The sequence below is a fragment of the Halichoerus grypus genome, chromosome 5 (genome assembly GCF_964656455.1).
Source record: "Halichoerus grypus chromosome 5, mHalGry1.hap1.1, whole genome shotgun sequence".
NCBI lineage: Eukaryota > Metazoa > Chordata > Mammalia > Carnivora > Phocidae > Halichoerus > Halichoerus grypus.
Window position 1 is genome coordinate 9,350,247 of NC_135716.1, and position 24,927 is coordinate 9,375,173.

Below are 24,927 nucleotides of genomic sequence, written 5' to 3' on the forward strand. Positions count from 1 at the left end.
GGGAGAAAGGGAGCCTCAAGAAAGAATGAGATTGACTTTTCTGCGAGGCTGACCCACTGGGGCTTCAGAAGAAAAACTGATCTACAGAAAACAAACAAAGAACACATCTTGCACATCTGAGCTGATGATTCACTTATTTCTCATTTCTTTTATCTCATGTCATTCCCCAAGGCATTCTGCAAAATGTATATTATTACTCATAATTGAAAGAACTGCAGCTCAAAGAGGTTAAGTCACAAATCCAAGATTACAGCTGGTAGGCAGACAGAGTTTGAATCTCAACCTGTGTAACTCCAAAACCCACACCCTTTCCATATCCATCACACCTTAGTGTTGCTAGAATGTATTTTTTTTTTTTTTATCATTTACAATAGCAGAGATTTTTAGGAACCCGCTGACAGGAAATTCTTTGAGCCCAGCTAAAATATAAGCATAAAATGTAAAGTGCCACCCATAGAGTTTCCTGTAAAGCTCAACCTTTGGTGAATCAGCATATTGCCGCTACACACATTTTCACAAAATCCAGTTCCTGGTATTGAAGAGTATTCTGAATTTCATAGCATCAGTGCATTATCACCAATAAATTTAATTGATTTGGACAGAGCACAACTATGCACTACTATACTGAAAAGGCCCAGAGGATGACAAGCAAGAAGTGTTGCTTCTCCAGAAGTTCTTCTTACGTCCTCGCAGTGAGGGTGATGAGGTAGCTCAGAAAAACATCCCTCGAGTGACCGTGATGTATCCAGCTGGCCCAATTTGTGTGCTCCACATCCCCTGCCGCTGGTCCAGGAAACTATTTCGAGTCTTCACCATACTCCTGGGTGTGAATGCCACTGATGAGAGCCCAACAGGAAGTGTGACCTCATCCTGCCTCTCAGTCTCTGGTTATGCAGGCTGATTTTGAAAGAAAACAAGAGCAGTTATAAAGCTGACTTCCTCAAGAACTGCATGCCCTTTTATTCTAGGAAAGAGCCAAACGAACAAGAGGCCACTGAAGATAAAACTCTGCAAACTCCTGCACACAGTGATGTGTGCATACCTCTGTTAGAAGGACGGAATGGATTTCCCTTTATTACAAGACTTCTCGGCACCTGTTGACACTCTGACATTATTTTCAGCTGAAGAACCGCTAAGTCCTGGATTTCTCCACTGTCGCCCAGAGGAAACTTTGCACGTCAGTAATTCTTCTATTTATCAATAGGAAGGAGAAACTGGGAAGTCCCTTTAGAAGGAACATGTATGGACAGATTATTTTGCAGAATGGATGTGTTACTTTGATGGGACTGGTAGACAGAATCTGTTTCTGGAAAAGATTTAGAGCTGTTACTGAAGGTTTTTTCAGCGTTACTAATACTCGATTAACTGTTAGCGTACTGCCTGTAGCTTGATACAAATATCTGTAAGATATAGCAGTAAAACCTTGCTTTCTGCCACAGGACTTGTTGGTTTAAAATTAAACTTAAAGCTTGGGGAAAGCTAACATGGTATAATTTGGGCTGCACACTTCAGATGATATTGATCAAAAATCAAAAGGACAGTGGCAAACTATTATATTATGGTGCAAACAATATTATTTTATATTCCAAACAAAAATCTATGAATGTGTGCCTTGATTTAGAGATCTTCCAAGGAATGCCAGAAAGTTCTCCTGACTTCTCTAGAGGTCTCTATAAGCTAGGATCTCTATTTTTCTAAAAGGTGTTGCATCTAATTTATTGAAAGAATCAGTTTTGGAGCTGTAGGATTATCCTGGTTTGATTTAATGTATGACAGCTACAAAAACAATCCATTACTAGTTATCACATTTTAAAAATGTGGAGAGGTGGTAAATCAGAAAAGAATTTAGTCCTACCTTGCAAGGTTATTAGGATAGCGATGTGTAAAAAAAGTGTCATAGTCTACAGCAGGTAGATCTATGTGATGAGTGGTACATGATCAAAGTCTACATAATTTACACACTTGGATATATTTTAAATTTGTAATTGAGAAAGTAAATTTATATGTTCATGAGAACTGCAATTTGAAATCTGCCTGGTGGTGGGCTATTTTTACTGAAACATTGCTTGTGCTACTTGGGAATGTCCAGGCTTACAGCATCTACTAAAGACTGTCAGCCTTCACTATGACTACCTCTCAATGGTTCGAGGTGTTGCACAAAAGACCAACACCAATCCCCAGGTATTGCTTGAAACTTGATGAAGAGGGCGATGTGTGTTAGATGACAAAACTACAAATACACTTATTTAGAGGGCTCTGCAACCCAATCTTTTTTTTCTGATTTCTTAATCAAATAATTCACTTGCATTGTTTATTTTGATGACAAATCAATCACGTAAATCTAGCTTTCCCAAATAAAATGTTGTTCTTATTTACAGAACAAGATTATTTGGATGCACTCAGCCAGACAATGGGAAATAATACAAAATCGTACACGCAGACACAACCTCGGTGGTCACTCATTCCAGTCTCCTCCTTCAGTCCTAAATCTCTGTGTCATTCAGTAAACAAGTCTGACTGGTGCAATTAGTAGATGCCATCTGTTTTGGCATCATTTTTCTATTTTTAATATATAATCCACCTTCTTTTCATGGCTCTTTCAGAAAATCTGTGAAGTTTGAACAAGCAGCCTTCCCAAGATGTACCGAATATCTCAACTGATGTCAACACCAGTGGCAAGTAAATGTAGGAGAACTGCTATGCGCAATTATCTTTTGAACGATTAGACTTCTTTTAGCAATTTCCTTGCTTTGATTTTGCTGATACTCATACCATTAACCATCTGTCAGTAGCTTGTGCTTCGTAAGTGCCAGTGTTCACTTTGGCAATGATTTTGACTTCATTTCTTTCCTTGAGAGAAATGTGGTATTTGTCTTTTTAGTAGAAAAAAAAATCACTGGTTTTTTAGATGCCTGTGCATAAATGTGAAAGGAGATTGTTTATCAGCTACTATTAAGATGCAAAACTGTCTATAAAAAATACTGAATGATTTTGATAGCTACTTGCAGGAAGTAAGGGCGTTGTTAAAATGGTAGTGGTTTCAAGTTTCTTCCTTCCTCTTGTCATTTTCTCCCCAAGTCCTGCTTCTAACCCCTCCCCCCCACACACACACCTACAATTTACTCCTTACAAATCAACCAGCCCAATCTGAAAGCCTAAACTTTATCTTAGATATTAATCGTCCACAGTGGAATCAAGTTTCACTGAGCCTATTATAAGTGTTAACACATTACTGTATAAAATCCTGCTTTAGAGTTTAGAATATTAACTAGCTGCACTTTCCCCAACTGAAATCTGTTGCTATGCCTTTGGTTAAAGTGGATTGAATGGATGGATGATTTTTTTTCATTAAGAATATTCACAGGCTTCATACATTGGAAAATCATTTATATAAAACAAAACAAAACTTAATTTATTTTCCTCCACTAATGTCTTCTGCTCGTTATTTTACAATAGAAGTGCCTTAAAATGCCCTAATGAGAGACAGTCTAGGCAGATGATTGAATTCTTCAAATTACTGAGTAAGCTAAAATAACTAGCACATTGGGTCATTGATTTTGGTTTTCTACAGCTTCACACAAGATGCTTTCTTCCTCCTTTTCACGATGAGTCAGTTTGATGCTAATGGTTTATTATTGCCTCATCCTCCACTAAGAAACCTCTAAAGGAATGTTGAGTGAGAGAAGAAACAGAAGATAGAAGCCCGTAGATTATTTCTGGCTCCCCATAAAGGCCTGGTGACAAGTCGTGTTAGTCCTGATTCACTGGATGGCTACACCAGTTGGAATCTCTGCTGAGCCTGGAGCTATTCATACCTTCTTTGACGCCTTCATTAAATGCAGTCATGCATGCTGGGGAGGTGGGATAAATTCGTACTTCTCTCCTGTTTGCTGATGCAGGTTCTTCTGGCTCTGAGAGAAGACATACTGGAGAGCCATCTCCCACATGTGTTTTCCCAAGGTATTCCATGGGACTTTTCTCAAGATAAATCAATCATGTTTCTTCCTATGTGTCTTACTTTGTTGTACTCCTGGTTTAAAAATATTAGTTTTAGCTATCATCCAATTTTGGTATGGGCATAAATCTTTAGTCCCATGTACATACAAAATGAAAACTTTTCTAGCCTAATAATGGAATTTGAGGGGGTGGCTGTGAGTGTGGGAGCAAATGTGAGTTGTTTGGAGAGTGGAGAAACTGCTGGATGCTGATGAACAGTTACTGTTTCTCAAATTGATATTCTCCTAAATATGCTTTACTATCTTGCTTTATAAGAGCAACAAGATTCTACACCAATGCCCAAGCTGGCCAAATTCTGTTCTCCATAAAAACACGTAGAGTCTACCATTTTGTTCAAGTTCTACAATGAAGTCTCTTCTTTTCCTTCTTCCTTCTTTTTTTTTTTTTTTTTCTGTCTCTTCTCTCTTATTCCTTATGCGGGTCTCATTGATGTTTTCTCTAGCATTTTGTAAAATGTGCCAATGGTATAAAGGAATCATGCATTGGTGTTAGAACCTGCCCTTATTTGTAAATTCTAGGCCTCTTGCTACTATCAGATGAATCAGCCAAGGATGAACAAGAAGGCCATGAGGAACGAGCACATGCTTTAGAGTCAGATAGACCGGAGCTCAAATCCTAGCTCTGTCATTCATCAGCTATTATAAAATGTCCAAGTTATTTGTCCTTCTGCATCTCATGTTTTTTTTTCCCCCTACAGTCCAATGAAGATTACAATACTTAGCTTTTGGGGAGGTTTGTGAAAAGTAGATAGAGCATGAAGTATGAGCCAGGCTCATAGTAAGCTTTTAATAAATAATATCCATTTAAAATAGCATTTTACTAACTTTAGTGCATGTATTAATTGTGTACAGGTTTCTACATTTAAAACTTTATCAAAGGGCTCAGTCGGTTAAGTGTCTGCATTTGGCTCTGGTCATGATCCTGGGCTCCTTACTCAGTGGGGAGTCTGCCTCTCCCTCTTCCTCTGACCCTCCCACCCCAGTTTGTGCTCTCTCTCCCAAATAAATAAATAAAAATCTTTAAAAAATTAAATAAAACTTTATCAGAAATTCAGTAGAGCTTGTGGCATGAGGTGGCCTTTCAATCACACAGGCATATGATTGTTTATCAAACCTAAGGCACATAGAGATTTTTCCAACTGAATAGGAGATTTCCCTGGATACCAAATCACAAACTGCAAGGTCATTTGTACAGCTGACCTAGAGGGAAATTGGCAAAGGCCAAAAAGATCTCTTTGACTGCATGTTCACCCTATACTTCATCTGTGTCTGGTGGCTGCATAGTTGTAATTTATCAATCACAGGGAAAGAGTAAAGATACTGCAATTGGAGGGCTATTCAAAGAAAGGGGGTGGAGACTATAAGCTTCCAACATCCCAGATAGGCTGTTTTGCAATTTTTCCATCCAAGAAAATGGATTAATGTCAAAGATGTAGTTGCATCATATGGTGAATAGACTGATTAACCATAATGTTTTTATCAACATGTTTAAAACAGAAAGAGGCACTAAATACCCTGTCGTTTAATGCTCTCACTAGTGAGAAGATGAAGCCCAGATTAAGAGTGACATTCTTAGGGCGGCAGAAGTAACTGGTAGCCATGAATGCAAAGAGGTATTTTCCTTCACAGTGGCTAGAAATGTGGTTTTTGTGGGACTGGATGTAGTGGTTAGAGATGTAAAGGACTTTCCTTCTTCCCTCTTTAGTTTTGCCTAAAGATTTCCTAGATGGTGACACTTCCTTCGAATGCTGCTCTGTAGATCTCCTGACAGCCTCCCACTTTGCCTGTCGCCGAAGTCCCAGACTCCTCTCCAATGGCTACTACACTTGGACAGAAGACAGTTTCCTTTGTGACAAAGATGGCAACATAACTCTGAGCCCACCTCAGACCAGTGTTCTTTACAAGGAGAATTTAGTTAGGTAAGTAGAAGATATTACATAAAAGAATCTGAAGTCCAATCCACCCACTAGTTATTCATTCATTCATTTGCTCATTTAGCAGTGATTTCTAAGAGCCCATTACTGCTCCAGACTGTGGAAGCACAAAGACTAACATGGGGCAAGGACAGCTGACATGAAAACAAACAAACGTGATGAAGCAATATGGGTGTGTGGGTAGAGGTCTGAACAGAATGCAGTAGGGAAAAGGAAAGGAAGCCTATTTCATTGGGGAAAGATTCCTAGAGATGATGAAGATTGATTTGAGTCTTCACAGATGTAGGATGTTAGCTAAAATGGAAGTAGCAAAGGAGACTTCCAGAGAGGGAATGGGCATGGGGCACTGGGAGACCCTGTGCCATTTGGGAAATGGCAGGTGGTTTGGCAGAGATACAACTCAGGGTGGAAGGGACAGGAGAAAAGACTGAGCAGATACAGACTGAACAGAGAAGCTTCAAGTCCAGCTGAGGGCATTGATTTTTGTTCCGAAGGTAGAGAGGAGCCATTGACAAATGACAAACGACCAGATTTATCCTTAGCACATTAATACTGATTACAATGTAGAGGATGGGTTGCTGGGAGTGTGGATGGGTGAGTAGTCAAAATCTTTCAGAAATGCAAATCAAATTATGTCATCACCATGCCCCTCCCTTGACATACCCAGTGGATTCCCTTTGCTCTAACATCAAATTCCAACTCTTCACATAATGTTACAATAATGGAGAACCATTCAAGATTCTTTATTCCCTGCCTTAATTTTACCTCTTCCAGCCTCATTTCCTAGCATGGCCCAATATGAGACTGACTTGTTCTTCAATGAATAGGACAGATCATCCTATGCAGTTCAGTGGTCACCTATCCTCAGAAGCCTTTCTTGACTCCTGATCAGCAATGCCCTTCCTGGTGCTCTCAGATCAGCCTCCAGTTAATTCCATCAGAGCACACATCCCCTACATAGCATGGTAATGCAGAGCAGAGACTATGGAGCCAGCCTGCCTGGGTTTGCATCCCAGTTATGACACTTACTAGATGTATGACCTCAGCCAAGTTACTTAACCTTTTGTGCCTCAGTCTCCTGATCTGAAAAATGGGGTCACAATAGTACTTCCCTCACGGGGCTGTTCCAAGGATAATGTGTTACTTTATGTAAACCACAAGGAAAGACATCTGGTGTGGGATAAGCTCTGTGAAGTCATTAGCTTCATCTGCATAGTTCTTGTCTCTTTCCTGTACTGGTTTGTGAACTTTTTGTACCAAAGGTTTTATTTTGTATCTCAGTATCTTTGATATTGATCCAGGCACCTGGAACACACAGAAATTTAAGGAACTTCTGTGGGATTAACAGGGGGAACAAATGAAATGAGCTTTGCGGATCTGAATTACAGAGATGTGTTCTATGCATCAAATCACTTCCACTAAATTCTTGGTTTTGAACCAAAGGTGGCTGCTATTCATTATGCATCATGCTACTTTCACTTCTCTCCAGAATATTTAGAAAGAAAAAGAAAATCCGCCGTTCCTTTTCTAATCTCTTCAACCTCGGTGCCTCTAAATCCTGGCTGCATGGAAACATCTTTGGTGATGTTGACTCTTCCCTAAGTGAAGACACCTGGTTAGAGGGGGTCAGGAGGCTGGACATGTACCATTGCAATGAAATTGGTGAGTTTGAATCTCCTTTTCCACAGTGAAATATCATTCACAAATAGGCAGTAGCAACCATGTGGTCCTGGACCAATTGCATAGAAAGGATGGGCCACATTTTTAAAAATCACCTAAAGTTCTCTCCACACTACTTATATGATCCAACTACATATGTATTCATGTCATGTGTTATGCAAAATAGCCTAATTTAAATGTGTAAATTATTAAGCTGATAATACCTGAAAAATGTATTTGTACATCTTCAATATGCCTTCTCTATATGGGCTATAGATGGAGAAAAGACACTGAAGTTGGGGTCCAAGTCCCAAGTCCAAGTCCCAAGTAACTGAGATAGTTACTTAATTTGGCTATGTCTCAATTTCCTTATTTTAAAAACAAGATACATATGCAGAGTATAATAATATATATATTCCTGTTGAAATACATGCTATATATATTAGATATACATGTATATCATATATATATACACGTATACATATTAAATATACATGATATTGTTTAAATATATTATGCAATACACATAATACAATATTAATATATGTAAATATGTGTGTATAGATACACATATGCGTACATAAACACAATGATGTGGACTCAAAGTATATCTTAAAGATTAAATGGGACATGAATGTCAAGCATAGTTCAATCCCTGGTACTCAGTGATTTGTAGTTACAATTATTTTTATTACTAGAATGGAAACAATGGATATTTATTGGGCACCTACCATCTGCCAGGCAGTGTGCTAGGTCTGGGGACACAAGAGTAAATACAAATAACATAACCCCAGCCTTTAGTTTGCTGGGGCAGTGGGGTGAGGTTCAGATCTTTGTCAAATAATTGCACAAATAAATATAAAATAATTATGGTAAATGCCATGGAGAAAAAGTGTATGATGTAACGGGAGATTTTACCCAATCAGAAACTCAGGAAAGTTGTCCCCATGGAAGTGGCATTTGAGCTGTTTTCTACAAATTGGGAAGGGCTTCGATGGGCAAAGGGGGAAGGTAACAGCATTCTGGACTCAAGAGACAAAATGGCTAGGTCTGAGGAATCTAGGGAGTAGGTTTGCTAGGTGAGGGAAGACCACATGCATGGTTTGGAGCATGTTGAGTTTAAGTTCCTTTGGGACATAAGGGGCAAGTCAATCTGGAGCTCCAAGGGACAGTGTGAGATAAAACTACACATCCGTGAGTCGCCTCACTCTAGGTGGCCCCTGAAGCCATGGAATGGGTAAGAAAGATTAGGAAGAGGGTAGAGTTGGCAAAGAGGGAGTCTAGAAGGGAGTCTTTTGAATGGGTTAATAGGACAGGATTAGCCTGCAAAAGGGATTGAGAGGAGGCATCCAGAGAGGTGAGAGGAAAACTAAGTGTTGTGAAATGAGAATCAAAGGAAAATAGTGCTTCAAGAAGGATGGGCCAGTCATCAGTGCAAATCATGCCCAGGGGTTAAGCAAGATGACAACCGGTTTCGTTGATCTGGAAGTTATTGGTGGTGGAGTGATGGAGGCAGAAGAGAACTAAGAGGGATGCCTAGGTGTCTCAGTTGGTGAAGCGCCTGCCTTTGGCTCAGGTCATGATCCCAGGGTCCTGGAATCTAGCCCTGCATCGGGTTCCCTGCTCAGGGAGGAGTCTGCTTCTCCCTCCCCTGCACCCCCACCCCGCTTGTATTCTCTCTCACTCTCACTCTCTCAAATAAATAAATAAAACCTTTAAAAAAAGAGAGAGAGAACCAGAGGGTAGAGGATGAAGAGTGTGGGAGGTAAGGAAATAGAGGCATGGGGTATTGAGGACCCTTCAAGATGTCTTCTGAAAAGGGAAGGAGAAAGACTTGGTCCCTCATACACACATATTCCACTCTGGTCACACTCATCCACTCTCAGTTTCCTGAATGGACCATGTTCTTCCACACTTCTGTAGCTGTGCTCATGATGTTCACTCTTCTGGAATTCATTCATTCATTCATTCACTTGGAAGATTTTATTGAGGGCCAGCTATGTACCAGGCACCATTCTACACACTGGAACATAGTGGCAAACAAACTTGTTCTCATGGAACTTGCATCCCTGTGCGGGGAGACAGACAATACATAAGTTACATAGCATGTTAAAAGTGGTAAGTGGTGTGGGGCCCAATAGAGGAAGAAGAGATGGGGATTGCAGGTTTAAGTAGGGTGATTAAGATGGCCTCATGAGAATGACTTCTGAGCATTGACTTAAAAGTGGGACTAAAGCATCTAGGAGAGGAACAATCCAGGCAAAGGAAATGCCTTTGGAAATGCCAAAGGTTCTGGACTAGGAGCATCCCAGGGCTGAGTATAAGGGGGAGGAGAGAAGATAGGATCGAAGAGGTATGTGGCTGGGTGCAAGTGGGGAAGGACAGGGACAATGGGAGGCCAATTCAAAAGCTTTGCCTTCTACTTTGAGTAAGAGGAGAACCCACTGGAGGATTTTGATCAGAGGAATAACATGATTCCATTTACACATTGACAAGATATCTCGGGCTGCTGCGTTCAGATTAAATGTAAGGTACGTATTGGGGAGCAAGCAAGGAAACCAGTTAAGAGGCTGTTGGAGTGACTCAGTGGGGAGAGAATAGGAGCTTGAACTAGGCGGGTAGAGGTGAGAAGCAGTAGGATTCTGGATACATTTCAAAGATAGTGCCAACAGAAAAAAAAAAGAGCCAACAGGATTTGCTGATGTGGCCTTAAAGAAAGAAGTCAAGCGTGTTTATTTATAAGCTAAGTACTCTACATTCTGTCCTGCTTAAGTATATTACCTTGTTTATATACATTATCTTGTTTAAATATCCCCAAACCCCATAGGAAGTAGGTCATATGATCAGAATTTTTTATAATTACAGTGAAAGTGAGGCTCAGGGTTAACTGACTTGCCCAAGTTCATTTAGTTTATAAACAGCAGAACTGGAATCCAGTGTGGGTCTGTCTGGTTCAAAAGCCCAGTCTTTGCTCTAGTGCCAGTAAGGATTTTGCTTTTCTTTCCAAGATGAAATCCAACATATACCCCACAGCCCAGGCTCAAACAGCAAGCAAGGGGAGTCATATAATACAACAATATAATAATTTAAATGTATAGTACTTGCATGTCTTACTATTTTTCTCATTCTGCTTCCTGGACAGAAAACCCAATGCTACATTCATTTTTTTAAAAAAACTTTTTAAGTTGTGGGAATTATAGATTCATGAGAAGTTGCTAAAAATAGTACAGAGAAGGCCTGCATACTCTTCATCCAGATTCCCTCACTGGTTACAACTTACTCAACTATATACAGTCATTATCAAAACCAGGAAATTAACACTGAAACAATATGATTAAGATTTCACCAGTTTTTAAATGCACTTGTGTGTGTGAGAGTGTATTACTAGATCAATTTAAAAACAGAGTAAGTACTTGTTAAATGAAGACATAATTCTTATACAAACAAAAGATTAATTAAATGGAGTGTATCCTAGTTCCCACAATAACAAGGATGTATAAACAGGACAACGAGAAGAGAAGGAGGCAGGGCGGTGGGGGATGAGCCTGGAAAGATAGACTGAAGTTATATTTGGAGAACCTTCTGTGCCATGTTGAGGAGCTTGTATTTTATCCTACTCGATCAAAAGTATCTTAGAAGGCTCTTGAGCAGTGTGATAACATAATCAGATTTGAATTTTCAAAGATTACCTTGACAGTAACATGAAGTGAAGATTGGATGAAAGGTACCAAGTGGGAGCTCAGGGGCAATTAAAACCAACAGGCAGACAAAGGAACATGGATCTGGAAATAGAGAGGAAGGAAGAGATTTAACGAATATTCTTCAAGGCAGAAGGGACAGGTTGGTGAACGACTGAATGTAACAATGAGAAGTGGGAAGAATCAAAGAACACTGAGGGTCAGCAGGAAAAGTTCAGCCATCACGAACGCCTGGAAGCTAGTACGGGCAGAGTGATGAGGAGAATGGGCGTTTGAGCTGAATGGGCCTGAATTCAAGTCCTGAAACCATCTTTTCCAACCTGAGTGTTCTTGGGCAAGTTAGTTAACCCCCCTGACCTCCATTTCTTCACATATAAAGGAGGATAATAGTAACACATAGAATTATTGTGAGGATGATATGCACTAATTCATGAAAAGTACATATTAGCATAGGGGCTGGTGTTCTGCTTGGGACTTTTTAGCTCTAAAGAGGCAAAAAAAAAAAAAAAAAAGAACAGATTTGATTCAAGAAACGAGACAACAAATTCTATTTCACATGAACTGAATTTGAGGCACCAATGGGAAGTGGAAAGATAGCCAGAGGAAACATAATAAAAGCATTGCAGAACAAGAAAGGACCTAAAGATATTCCTTTGGAAGCCAATAGGAGAAGTTGTAGAGGTCTCTGGAATAAAGGGGTTTACCTATAGAAAATGTGAATGAGCAGAAAAGGGAGTTAAGAAAGGAACTGAGGAGGTCAAACAGAAGCTCCAATCATTATTTCCCCTAACAATGATGAGTGTCATGGGCCAGAGTTATCCCAACCAATCCATATATTTTTTAAAGATTTTATTTATTTATTTAGGAGAGAGAGAGCAAGTAGGGGAAGGGGCAGAGGGAGAGGGAGACTCCCGCTGAGCAGGGAGCCCCACATGAGGCTCAATCTCAGGACCTCAAGATCATGACCTGAGCCAAAGGCAGATGCTTAACTAACTGAGCCATCCAGGTATCCCCCAACCAATCCATATTATGTACATCTCCTCTCTCCAGTGTCTGTGAAGGAGTATTACTCGTGTGTGTGTGTGTGTGTGTGTGTGTGTATGTGTTTGTGTTTGTGTGTGTGTGTTAAGAACACTCAACATAAGACCTACCCTCTTAGCAAACTTTTGTCCACAACACAGCGTTGTTAGCTATAAGTTCTGTGCTGTGCATTAGATTAGTAGGACTTATTCATCTTGTACATCTGAAACATGGACTGCTGAAATCACGTAGTATTTCTTCTTCTGTGTCTGACTTATTTCATTTAGCATAATGTCCTTTAGGCACATCCATGTTGGTGAGGTTGTGGAGAAAAGAGAACTCTTGTGCATTGTTGGTGGGAATGTAAATTGGTCCAGCCACTATGTAGAGGTTTCACAAAAAAAAAAAAAAATTAAAAATAGAACTACCATATGATCCAGCAATCCCACTTCTAGGCATGTACTCAAAGGAACTGAAATCAAAATCTCAAAGAGATATCCTCACTCCCAGGTTCACTGCAGCATTATTTACAGGAGCCAAGATAGAGAAACAACCCAAATGCCCATCAATGATGAATGGGGGAAAAAAATATGGTATATACATATAATGAAATATTAATCAGCATTATTTTTTTTAAGATTTTATTTATTTATTTGACAGAGCGAAAGAGCACAAGCAGGGGGAGCAGGAGAAGGAGAGGGAGAAGCAGGCTCCCCGCTGAGCAGGGAGCCGGATGCGGGGCTCGATCCCAGGACCCTGGGATCATGACCTGAGCTGAAGGCAGACGCTTAACCATCTGAGCCACCCAGGCGCCCCATTAATCAGCATTATGAAAAAAGGAAATCCTATCATTTGCAACAAGATGGAGAGAATATTATTCTTATCTCCATTTTATAGAGAGGCAAAACTAAGGCAGATTAGACACTTTCCCTGGGGCCACACAACTAATAAGTAGCATAGCCCAGATTCCAACCCAAGAGTCTTGAGCACATGCTCAGTACACTCTACCCAGGAAAGGTTCTCTGGGGAAAATTTCTCAAACAGGGAACCAGAAGAGCATGTCATAGAAGAGGAGAATATAAAGAAATGGCTAGTGGTGTACAGCTTAATAAAGAAGTCAATTCAAGTGTCCTATAGTCTTGAAAGTTTCTGATAAATAAGTTACGTAAGGAATCTTTAATCAGAAGGCAACATAGGGGTCATTTTACCTACTCCTGGCATCCCTGGCAGATGGGCACAAATGCCTACAGTAATCAGGAGCACTCATTACCTTTTAATTGAGATATAATTCACATATCATAAAATCTACCATTTTAATGTGTACAATTCAGTGATTCTTAAAAATATATTCACAAGGTAGTTTGTGCAACCATGATCACTTTTTAAAAAATTTATTTTAATTCCAATATAATTAACAGTGTTAAATTAGTTTCAGGTGTAGAATACAGTGATTCAACAATTCTCTACTTACTCAGCGCTCATCATGATAAGTGTACTCTTATCCCCTTCATCTATTTCACCCATCCCCCCACCACCTCCCCTCTGATCACTATGTTTATTCTCTATAGTTAAGAGTCTGTTTCCTGGCTTGTCTCTTGGCTGTTATTGTTCATTTGTTTTGTTTCTTAAAATACACATATGAGTAAAATCATATGGTATTTGCCTTTCTCTGACTGGCTGATCTCACTTAGCCTTATATCCTCTAAATCCATCCATGTTGTTGCAAATGGCAAGATTTCATTCTTTTTGATGGCTGAGTAATATCCCATTGTGTGTGTGTGTGTGTATATATATATATATATACACCTCATCTTCTTTATCCGTGCATGCATCGATGGATACTTGGGCTGCTTCCATATCTTGTCTATTATAAATAATGCTGCAGTAAACACAGAGGTCCATGTGTCTTTTCGAATTAATGTTTTTGTATTCTTTGGGTAAATACCCAGTAAAGTGATTACTAGATCATAGGGTAGCTCTATATTCCTTATCTAATTTTTTGAGGAACTTCCATAGTGTTTTCCACAGTGACTGCCCCAAGCAACCATGACCCCTTTCTAATTCTGGAACATTTTCATCACCCCGAAGAGAAACCCCACACTCATTACCAGTCACTCCCTATTCCCCGTCCCTCCTTCCCACCCCCAGCCCCTTACAACCGTTGATCTGCTTGCTGTCTCCATGGATTTGCTCATTTTGGACTGCCGTGACTTTTTAAGGCGGCCTCTTCCTCTCACTGGTAATGCTGCTGCAGCATGGCTTGCCTATGTTGACCCATCGGGTGGTTTTTGAAAGTTTCCATCCCTTGGTTCTAGGCTGGCTTTCCTGGGTACATGGGGCAAGTCTCTTCTCAGTTCTAAAGCAACATTTCCCGAAGTGTGGGCTGGGGTGGCAGACACCGCTAGGATATAGAAGTCATGAACACCGGGGCGCCTGGGTGGCTCAGTTGGTTAAGCATCTGCCTTCTGCTAGGGTCATGATCCCAGGGTCCTGGGATAGAACCCCATGTAGGGCTCCTTGCTCAGCGGGGAGCCTGCTTCTCCTTCTTCCTCTGCTCCTCCCAACCCCCACTTGTGTGCTCTCTCTCTCTCTCAAAATGAATAATAAATCTTTAAAAAAAAGAAGTCATGAACACTGAATCTCACAGTGACAGAGAAGCTGCGGTCCCTTTTCCAATTCTCTCAGTCCTCCCAACATAACCAAGGAGAAAGTCTCAGTTTAGAATTTTGGTAGCTTTAAGGCTCAAACTCTTGCTAGTCTTTTGTTTTCACCAAATTCTTTTAACAAAGAACAGGCTCAGAGCTTTCTGGTACAACAGTATTTAGGGCAAATTAAATAAAGTCTCATTTTCATTGTACTCAGTTTTACATTTACCTCTCTGTATGGCATTTAAGTGATTGACATAAAGTTTCCTTCAAAGGGCAAGATTTAATGAAACAATTTAAAGAAAATATTAAAAAAGGCTAAGAGTAGGCAGGCTCTGGGATACGACAAAAATCAGGAAAATGATGCTTGGATCCTGGAAGTCTGAGACTCGGTGTTCTAAAGGCAATGTTTCACATATTCGGAAATTAACATCTAGTTTTCCCATAGTTGCCTCCTGGAAACATGTCCAAACAATTATAAAGCAATTGGACCACAGCAGTGCTGCACGAGTATGAGATATCTTGCTAAAATTCCCATGGTTTCCAAATATCTTCTAAATATAACAAATCAAACCACCCCCCTCCAAAATCAGTAATTAGGCAAACCGGGTGCACACAGGACTTTGAAATCCCTCATCTCTGCTGTCAACTGTAATCAAATCTTCCCCAGACTTCTTGTTTTCCAGATTTACCCAAGGCCCTGTGACTTTTATCAGCAATTTATTTTTCTCTGGAAATGTTGCCTCATTAGAAGACTCAAGAAGAATTCAAAATTAAATTGTTCTGCTGTTTTCTCTCTGGGCAAGGGATGCAATCAAAACTTACTTCCCCTGACTTTCTCGTGCCTCGTTTTTGAGACTAAAAAGGATTTTTATTGGTTGCCTATTTTATCCTTAGCTCACCCCTTCTGCAGCTGTGTCTAGACACCTTCCTCATCAGCTGCAATTCATTTTTCAGCCATGGCATTTTGCAGCTCCCCAGACCCCGAGACTGCAGTTCGGGAGACATTCCCAGGGCCTGTGAGTCATACTGAAAGAAGATAAAGCATTCTTGCAGGGAGGACTGATTAGGACTGCCCACTCCACTTCTGCCAGTCCGAGGAAAGAAAGGCAGGACAACCTCAGGCAAAGCTTCCCAGCTAGAGGTCTGTGGCTTTCTCCGGAGCGAATGCCTCTCCTATAAATATCTTTGATGGCCGCATCTGTATGTGGCTTTGTGTTTCCCTCCATGGCAAACAATAATGCCCATTTTATATGCAAGGATATGGAAATACACTTAGAAGAAACACGCCCTTTTAAAACAGAAGTAAGCTAGATTGAATTTAAATAAATCGGGAGAAACAGAATAGAATTAATATCTTCAAATGTGATACAGAAGAGCTGTTTGCTGAAATATCTGCATTAGGATCCTCTCGTTTATTGTTAAGGTTGGAGACAAAAATTAAATGTCAGTTAGGGAAAGTGTACATTTGGGGACAAACCATGTCTTCCCACAGATGAAAATTCCTTGATCATTCTTTAATGTTAAGATTTTTTTGTAGTTTCCTTCTTTAATGCCATCTCTTCTAGAAAATTCTGCATAATAGTCCAGTACTCCACATAGGACACATTTTTAGTTCATCCAGCTCCCAGTACAAAGCTCTAAGTTTAACAAGGCGGCAGAGCACAGGGACATTTTGATTACTCTCACATGTCTCCCATCCACAGCTCTGCAGATTTTAGTTAAGCATCACTCTTCAAGAAATAATCAGCCATGAAAGTTCTCAGTTCTTTCTCACTTCCACGTGAATTTGACCAGATAGGCTTCTCTCTCTCTCTCTCTTTTTTTTAACAGCTTTATTGAGATATAACTGATTTACAAAGAACTATACATATTTAATGTGTAAATTTGATGAGTTTGAACAGGTACGAACACCTGTGGCACGATCACCGCAATCAAGGCATTAGGAATATCCAACCACTCCAGAGTTTCCCTGTGTCCCTGTGTGTGTGTGTGTGTGTGTGTGTGTGTGTGTGTGTTTGTAGTAAGAACAATTAATATGAGATCTAGCTACCCTCTTAACAAATGTTGCAGAGCACAATACAGTTGTTAAGTATAGCTACTATGTTATTTAGTGAATCTCTAGAACCTATTCATCTAGCGTAACTGAAATTTTATACCCATTGAACAGCAATCCCCCATTCCCCGCTCCCCAGCCCCTGGAAACCACCATTCTATTCTCTGTCTCTATGGCTGACGATTTTAGGTACCTCGTGTAAATGGAGTCATGCAGTATTTGTCCTTCTATGACTGGCTTATTTCACTTAGCATAATGTCCCCCAGGTTCATCCATGGCATTGCAAATGGCAGGATTTTCTTTATTCATTCATCTATTGATGAATGCTTGGGTTGTTTTGGGAGCGTGGCCATTGTGTATAGCGCTGCAGTGCACATGGTTCAGGACCTCCTCTGCAGCATGATCATTACTGGATGATCCCTACGTTTCACTTTCTGCTGTTTCCTTTCTCTATGGCAACCAGCAGAGATGCTTCTGCAGACTGCGTTTTGTCAAGCGGCCGCAGGTTGTGGGTGGGATGGTGGGAGGGAGACTGCAAGGTTGGCAGAAATTCCCTGGTCCAAAAGCACCAGCTCATTTGCTCAGTATCCAGGCTGAGTGGGAGGGGAGCCCCACATGCAGAGTCAGCCCACCAGCCTGGGCTAGGAGGTGACTCTCCCTACTTAAAGCCTCAAACTCAAATCAGCTTGAGTCTCCATAAAGGTGAGCACTGACTCCTGTCTCTACGGCTGTGACCCTGTTACAGTGGCCCAAGTTGTTATAGCGGCTTCTCATGTCTCATCCTCCCTGCCCCCCTACCAGAACTCTCTACTTATTAACATATCTTACTGAATGCTAACAATACGTTCCGCATTATTGCTGGTGTCTGGGTGAAGTGTACTTTTTCTCATGGTGCCTTTAGTCTCGCAAGGGAGGCGGATATTAAACAAAAATGACACAAATTACGTATTATATAGTATGTGTTTATATAATAATTATGACATCATAAATTATGATTTGCCCTGTGAAGGCGAGATGCAGGGTGTTTTGACAAGAGTAAGGGCAATCAGGAAGATATAGAAAATGTAGGAAAATACAGATGTTCTGTGCTCATAAGTGCTTACCAGAGTTGCTGAAAGAGCACTAATGATCAACATTCCTTCTACACTTGGGTCTGCTCCCTCTGTGACAGGGTTTCACAACCTCAGCATTATTGACACTTGGGACTGGACAATCCCTCATTGTGAGGCCGCCTGTGCATTATAGGATGGTAACTGCATCCCTGGGTTCTATTCACTAGATGACAGTAGCAACTCACCCCCCCACACACACACACACACCAATTTGTGACAGCCAAAAACGTCTTCAAACATTGTCAGATATCCCTGGGGGCAGAAATCTCCTCCAGTTAAGAAGCACTGTTATATGAGGACCCCATGTATTTTGGGGGTTCCACAATCATTCCCAGGAGCTGGGAGTCTCTCATTGCTGAGCGAGCCCTTCAACACAGAGCAGTCCTCACGTTACATTCATGCTCCAGATTGCCTGGGAATATATCATAGCAACTGAGTGTGACCCATGAGGCCCTTCATGACCGGACCCCTGCTTAGCAGTCCAGCCAAGATCACCTCCTAGGAGTGCCCACACTCACATGCTCCCCTATCTACGCTCATAGGAGAACTCGCTCTTCAGGGAACACCCTCCTTCATGTTCTCGCATGGGTTAATGTCTTTTCTTCTTTTCCTCCTCTTCTCTCCCTTGTCCTCTTGCTCCTTCCCCTCCTCCCCTCCTATTTATTCTGTCTCTGCCCTTCCGTCTTCCTGCTGTCTCCCTGGAAGAACTCCTACTCATCAAGTTTTCACTTAAGTACAATCTCATCTGTGAAGCCTGCCTGGATTCCCCTGATGGACTCAGACACTCCTTCCTAGACTCTCACTGGATGCCTTCTGCTGCCCTTCATGGTAGCAATGACCCCATACTGCATCCTAATTGTTGGCGTGTATGTCTGTCCCTCTCCAGACCACAGCCTCCTTGAATAAAAAAAAAAAAAAAGTTAAGATGTTTATTATATTTTATCCAGCATTTTAAGGTATTTTATAGAGGGAGAATGTCCTTCACAGCTATTATCTTTCTCCCCCACCAGAACATAAGGCACATGAGGGCAGAGACATCATCTTCACAATTGTATCCTAGCAGCTGGGTCAACTCCTCATATAGAATCACATCCAGTAAATGTTTGCTGAATGAATGAATGAATGAATGAATGAGAAATAGAAGGACTTGGCTCTGCTATAGTTTGGTGCAATAAAGATGAGAGGCGGGGGCACCTGGGTGAATCAGTCAACTGATTGTCAGGCTCTTGATTTCAGCTCAGGTCATGATCTCATGGTCCAGAGATCAAGCCCCGAGTCATGCTCCTCGCTCAGCAGGGAGGCTGCTTGAGATTCTGTCTCTCTCTCTGCCCCTGCGCCCCCCAAAATAAATAAATAAATCTTTTAAAAAGAGAGGCTCATATACTCATCACACATCTCTCAAATCCATCTGTACAACCCCCAATGCACTCAGGGATTAAGAGTGAGACATTTTATCCATAAGTCTTCTTCTATACATGACTCTTAGGCTACTAGTTCATGATCATCAAGGCCACCTAGATTTTACCATATACCAAAACCACATATTACTTTATCTACCTGAAAATGCCACAGAAGTGTGCGTGTCCAGTGCACCCTCACCCAGAGCCACGCCAGCACTCCACTGTCTGCAGCATAAATTCCAGACCCCTCTACTGGGAAGTCGGTGCCTCCTGCGACCCACCCTCAGTCTCACTTTCCAGCCTCATGTCCCACCGGGTCCCTTTGCTCTAACCACATTGGAATGGGCCTCCTTCACTACACTTTCATGCCTCTGGCCTTTGCTCGTCTCTGCACTGAAGAGTCTTTTCCTCTGGGGCCCTTCAAAGATGAGGACAAATTGAAATACCACCCGACCCGGAGACCCGTCTCCCATCGGACTCCCAAAGCGTTGCAGTGGGGATGACCATTGGCTACTGTGCCTGGAAAGTCAATGACCACACACCCACACGCACACTGAGCCCTTCTCCTTTTCCAGGAGGGGATTCTGACCATTCCCTGATGGATGCCTGGGAGTCAGAGCAGCCGAATGCAGCCTCCTCCCCCAACCATGCGGTGTCTCCGACTTCGAGACAAAACTCCCACGACGGGCCTCTTCAGTCTCATGTGACGGCTTCTGAACATTTCCCGGGGAACATATTGGATCATGCAAGTGAGTTTTTTTTTTTTTTTTTCATCTTTGCCACACCCAAAGAACTCTTCCTTTCAGGGCCAAAGAATGAGTTAGAGATGACTAAGGTGCACTTGGGAACGGGTCGGCCTGTGGGAGCAGGGGAGGACCCTGGTGACGCACGCACAGAGGAGGTGCCTGCTTTTGGGGTGTCATCTTAGAGACACCAGAAGGACTGGATTTGCAACATTTTATTTCTTTTTTAAAAACCCCAAAGGCATTTGGCAAAATGTTAAGCTTTGCTAAAGCTGGGTGATACGTACACAGGTGTCTGTGATTTTATGTTTCATACTTAGCTGTGTGTGTGACATATTCTATAAGAAGAAAAAGAAAGGAAGGAAGACAGAAGCACCCTTTAGTGCAATGCCTCTGGCAAGGAAAAGTCGAAAGATATAAAGATATTGGTATTTCCTGTCAAGAGTAAATCTGAAATAAATTCAACAAGCATGTTCTTCAACCTCCAGTTTGCCAACATCGGATTAATCATGTTTGCGCACAGCGTGGCATCAAGGCTCTGTCCTCAGCTTGCCAAGGTTCAAAGCCCGGCCCCCACTTGTTAGCTGTAACTCAGAAGCAGTTCACCGAACTCTCTAGAACAGCATTTTCATCTGTAAATGGAGATATCATAGTTCCTACCTGGTCATGACTAAAATAATTGGAGGAAAGCACTTAGCATCATGTGTCCTGTATCCTAAGTACTCAAAATGTATATGAGATTATGATTACATAAGACTGAGGTTAAACAGGAAAAAAAAAAAAAAAATCTTCTCTTTATTTGTCTTCACAAAACCATGAATATGCACCTCACCGACCATCCTTCCTTTCCCAAAGGCCACTATCCGCCCACTCCATTTTGTTCCCAGGAAAGCTACTAGGTAAGTATTCAAGGCTTTTGTAGTTCTCTTCCAGGCGCTGGGATGACAGAGAAAGCAACTTTTATTGTTTAGACAGTTTCCAGGTGATCCACAGCCACCTCCTTCAGGGATCCCACCCTGTTCTCTGGAAGGGGGGGTTAAGTGACTCTTTTTGTGCTCCTCTAGCTTTCAAGGTTTCCCTCTCTCATGCCCATTTCCTGCACTGCTCTTGCATATTTATTTCTGTGCCTTGTCCACCAGGCTGTGAGCTACTTGAGGATGGGCAGTATGTCTCAGTTATCTGTGGATTCCGACCTGCCCACGTAGCACCTGGTACAGAGCAGGTGCTCCAAAACTGGTAGGCCAATTAGCTGTGCTATCTCCATTTTACAGATACGAATACTCAAGTTTAGACAGGTCAAGCAAGCCTTTGTACATGTGCTTTGCTGTGTCGTGTCCGGAATGTGTCTCCAGCCTGCTGTACCTGGAAGAACCCTACTCCTTCAAGGCCCAAATCAAAGAACACCTCTGTGGGGTCTTGTCTGCCCCCTTCTTGGCTGGTGGAGGTAACACTTCCCTCTGCTTCCCTAGCCCTCCGAATGTATCTCTGCTGAAAAGATTTTCCTCTTCTTCTTCTGGCTACGAAGGCCCAGCGGACAAGTTCTACATCTGATTCTATTCTATCTCCTTCACAGGTGGGTTGTGAGCACGCAGTCCGGGTGATGCTCCACCTGCTAGGACACAGCCATGCCTGGCATCATCTCTGTCAGTTAGGACAGTCTGAGTTCCACTGGATGGAAACCCAACTCACATGAAATTTATTGGTTAATTAATGAAAATTCCCAGCATAGATTTCAGATTTCTGTCAGTCTCTACTTCTTTTGTTTCTTGTCTTCTATGTCAGCTTTACTCTTTAAAAAGGCTATGATTACTTTATGGTGGTTCTTGGTGGCCTTGTGCCTGCAACTTCCCAGATTCCAGTCCAGCAGAAAGAGATTATAGCCTTCTCGAGTTATAATAAGAGGCCCAATTTCAATGGTTCTGGAAGGGTCCCATTTACATGGCAAAACCAATCACTTTGTCGATAAGTCTGTGAAGCTCCAAATGGCTAGAAGTGGATCGAATGCTGGGAGGGAACTCAGTCTCCAAGTGAACCATGCACTAAGAGAAGGGAGAGGCGCCTCCCCAGGGGCACCACCCCAGTGCCACCAAGGAACAGCAGATAGATCCTGACTATTTCCATTGAGCTTGCAAGCAAGTGGGGAAATCTAGAGAAAGCAAACGGCAGTTTTATTTATTTTTATTTTTTTAAATTTTATTATGTTATGTTAGTCACCATACAATACATCATTAGTTTTTGATGTGGTGATACACGATCCATTGTTACAAACAGCAATTTTAATTCAGTATGTTAAGATTGCTGATGGAAATGCATGGGGGATAATGGGGGTACAGAGAAGGAGCAGCTGAGGGCCACAGGGGAGTTGAAGGAGTCAAGGAGGGCTTCTTGAAGGAACTGACAGTTGAACTAAACCAAACTAGATACTAAGTAAATGGCTACTGATGCAATGAACTAGTGAATACCTTATATCAAATCACACAATCATATCTTTGTAGAATTTGAATTTAAACCAGTCTCTGTTCACTGTTCAAGTCTAACGATTTTAGCAGTTTGTCAAGCTGGACTTGTTTCTGTAAGGAAATATTTTCCAAATTCCACATCAAATCAGAGTCAGCTAAGAATACAAACACACTTTAGATTGAGTGTTCAGCTGAACCCACAATAACTTACTGAATTCACAGTATACATGAAATACTGTACATTCGCAGTGACATCATTCACAACTGCTATATTTTGCATTGCCAATCTTCAGTACTCCACCCACATCATGGACTAAGTAGGTTTTGTTAGCTGACTCAATCTTCATTCATAGCAGAAATAGAAGAAATAAATACATTCACAGCACAGAGTCATTCCAAGTTTTAAACAACTGCTGCAAAATTGAGCTTTTGAATCATTTGGCAGAAATTAAGCTGAGGTCTGTTTATCCTTTCCTTTAGATCTTTATGTGATCGTCCTTAAGCCAGCTCTGATTTCTTTTAGGTGACTTGAGCAATACTCAGGTTCACGATTGGTTTAACTCCTATGATTATAACTGCTGTAGGATTTCGTGTCATTTCCACTGTGGGTCTATAACACTGAAATATTTTACCAATAGCAGAGTTTTGCAAGGACAAATAGTTCATAATATATGTTCTCTTTTTTGCCCTCTAGAGACTCCCAGTATGCAAAGTTGCAATTCTCTTTCCCTGCCCCATTTTAGGCAAAACATTGTGTTCTGGCTAGACATGGTTTTTAAATCTTGGCTCTGACACCTCAGAGCTGTGTAACCTTGGGCAAGTTTCATCATCTCTCAGTCTTGGTCTTCTCGCGTGCAGAGAAATGACAGTGGTCCCTACCTCCCTCACAGTTTGTTGTGTTGATTCAATGAGGTATGAAGACTCTTTGTGAATTATAAGGCACTCTACAAATTTTAGGCATGATCCTCATCATCACCAGAATGAGATTTCTGACATTAGCATATATTCCACAAAATCTTTCCCCAGCATTACAGTAAAACGCAAGCCCCAAACTGTTTATGTAGCATAATCATTTCTTAAAGACAGAAAAAAAATTATTATTTGCTAAAATTATCTAATGAATGAATCTGTACAACATTTGATAATTTTATCTTGTTACTTATGGCAAATTGCTTGAACTGACATCCATTTGAAAATGTGTTTTGTGGGGTTTCTTTGGTGTATAAAAAAGAAATGTTATTACAATTTTGTTGTTCCAAGATTATCAGCAATGGTTTCTAATCCATTTATTTTTATTTTTCCCATTAGAAACCAGTTTGTGGCGAGAGGTCTCCTTTCCAGCAATTCTGCTGGCTGTGTGCTTCATCATCTGCGCATGTGCAAGGTAATTCAGATTTTATTTTCATACAGCAGTGTTTCATAATTAATAAAGCTGTAATTGATTGATAATTTCCTCACCTGATTTGACAATGCATTTTCAGTAGCTCCGTGGTTAAGATTTATTCATTTGCCTGTGCCCCTTAAGTGCCCCTTTTTCTATCACTTCCCCACTCTCATTATCTCACAAAGTGTACAAAAGACAATGGGTGTTGCTAGGAATTGGATTTTATTATATATGGTCCTTCAGTCCTCAGTGACTCCCTGCTACAGATAAAACCTGAGTAACCCTGCTTAGAGTTCAAGGGCACTTGAAGTCCCAGTAAGGACATGTGGAGTCCCCACTGGGACTCCATTTTCTCATTACATTTTTATATCCTAACATAAAATATGTGCTCCAGGGAAGCCCACTCAGCATCTCAGATCACATAATGCTCTTGCCTGATTATAGGCATGTTTCCATTCTACCCTCTGTCCAGCATGCCATTCTTGTTCTCTTCTTGCCCAAGTCTCTGGGACGATGGTCAAGTCCTTTCTATCCTAAGTGTACTCATGCCCCAGGCCTTTGCACTTGCTCTTTATTCTGCCTAGTACAGCCTTCTCTAGAAAGCCTCATAACATGTGTCCTTACTTCTTTCTGGAATCTGTTCAAATGTCACATCATCAGAGAGACCTTCCCTGACAACCTTGTATAAATAGCATACGACTCTCTACCATACACGCCTAGCTTTACTTTTCTTCAGAGCACTTATCACCACATGACTTATTATATGTTCACCTGTTTAAATGTTAATGATCTATCTCTCCC

At 41.3% G+C, this 24,927-nt stretch overlaps 1 protein-coding gene across 1 annotated transcript in view; it reads left to right on the top strand.

Annotated features, from left to right (window-relative positions):
* The first annotated feature begins 891 nt into the window (after nt 1–891).
* Nucleotides 892–24,927, top strand: part of TMEM71 (transmembrane protein 71) — a 30,296-nt gene continuing 6,260 nt past the window's right edge. Inside the window, exons 1-7 of the mRNA XM_078071658.1 lie at nt 892–1,177; nt 2,604–2,679; nt 3,900–3,960; nt 5,555–5,602; nt 5,699–5,935; nt 7,440–7,612; nt 24,051–24,126. Of these exons, the coding sequence (XP_077927784.1) occupies nt 2,640–2,679; nt 3,900–3,960; nt 5,555–5,602; nt 5,699–5,935; nt 7,440–7,612; nt 24,051–24,126 (635 nt within the window). The 5' untranslated portion in view covers nt 892–1,177; nt 2,604–2,639. The remainder of the gene's footprint in view (nt 1,178–2,603; nt 2,680–3,899; nt 3,961–5,554; nt 5,603–5,698; nt 5,936–7,439; nt 7,613–24,050; nt 24,127–24,927) is intronic.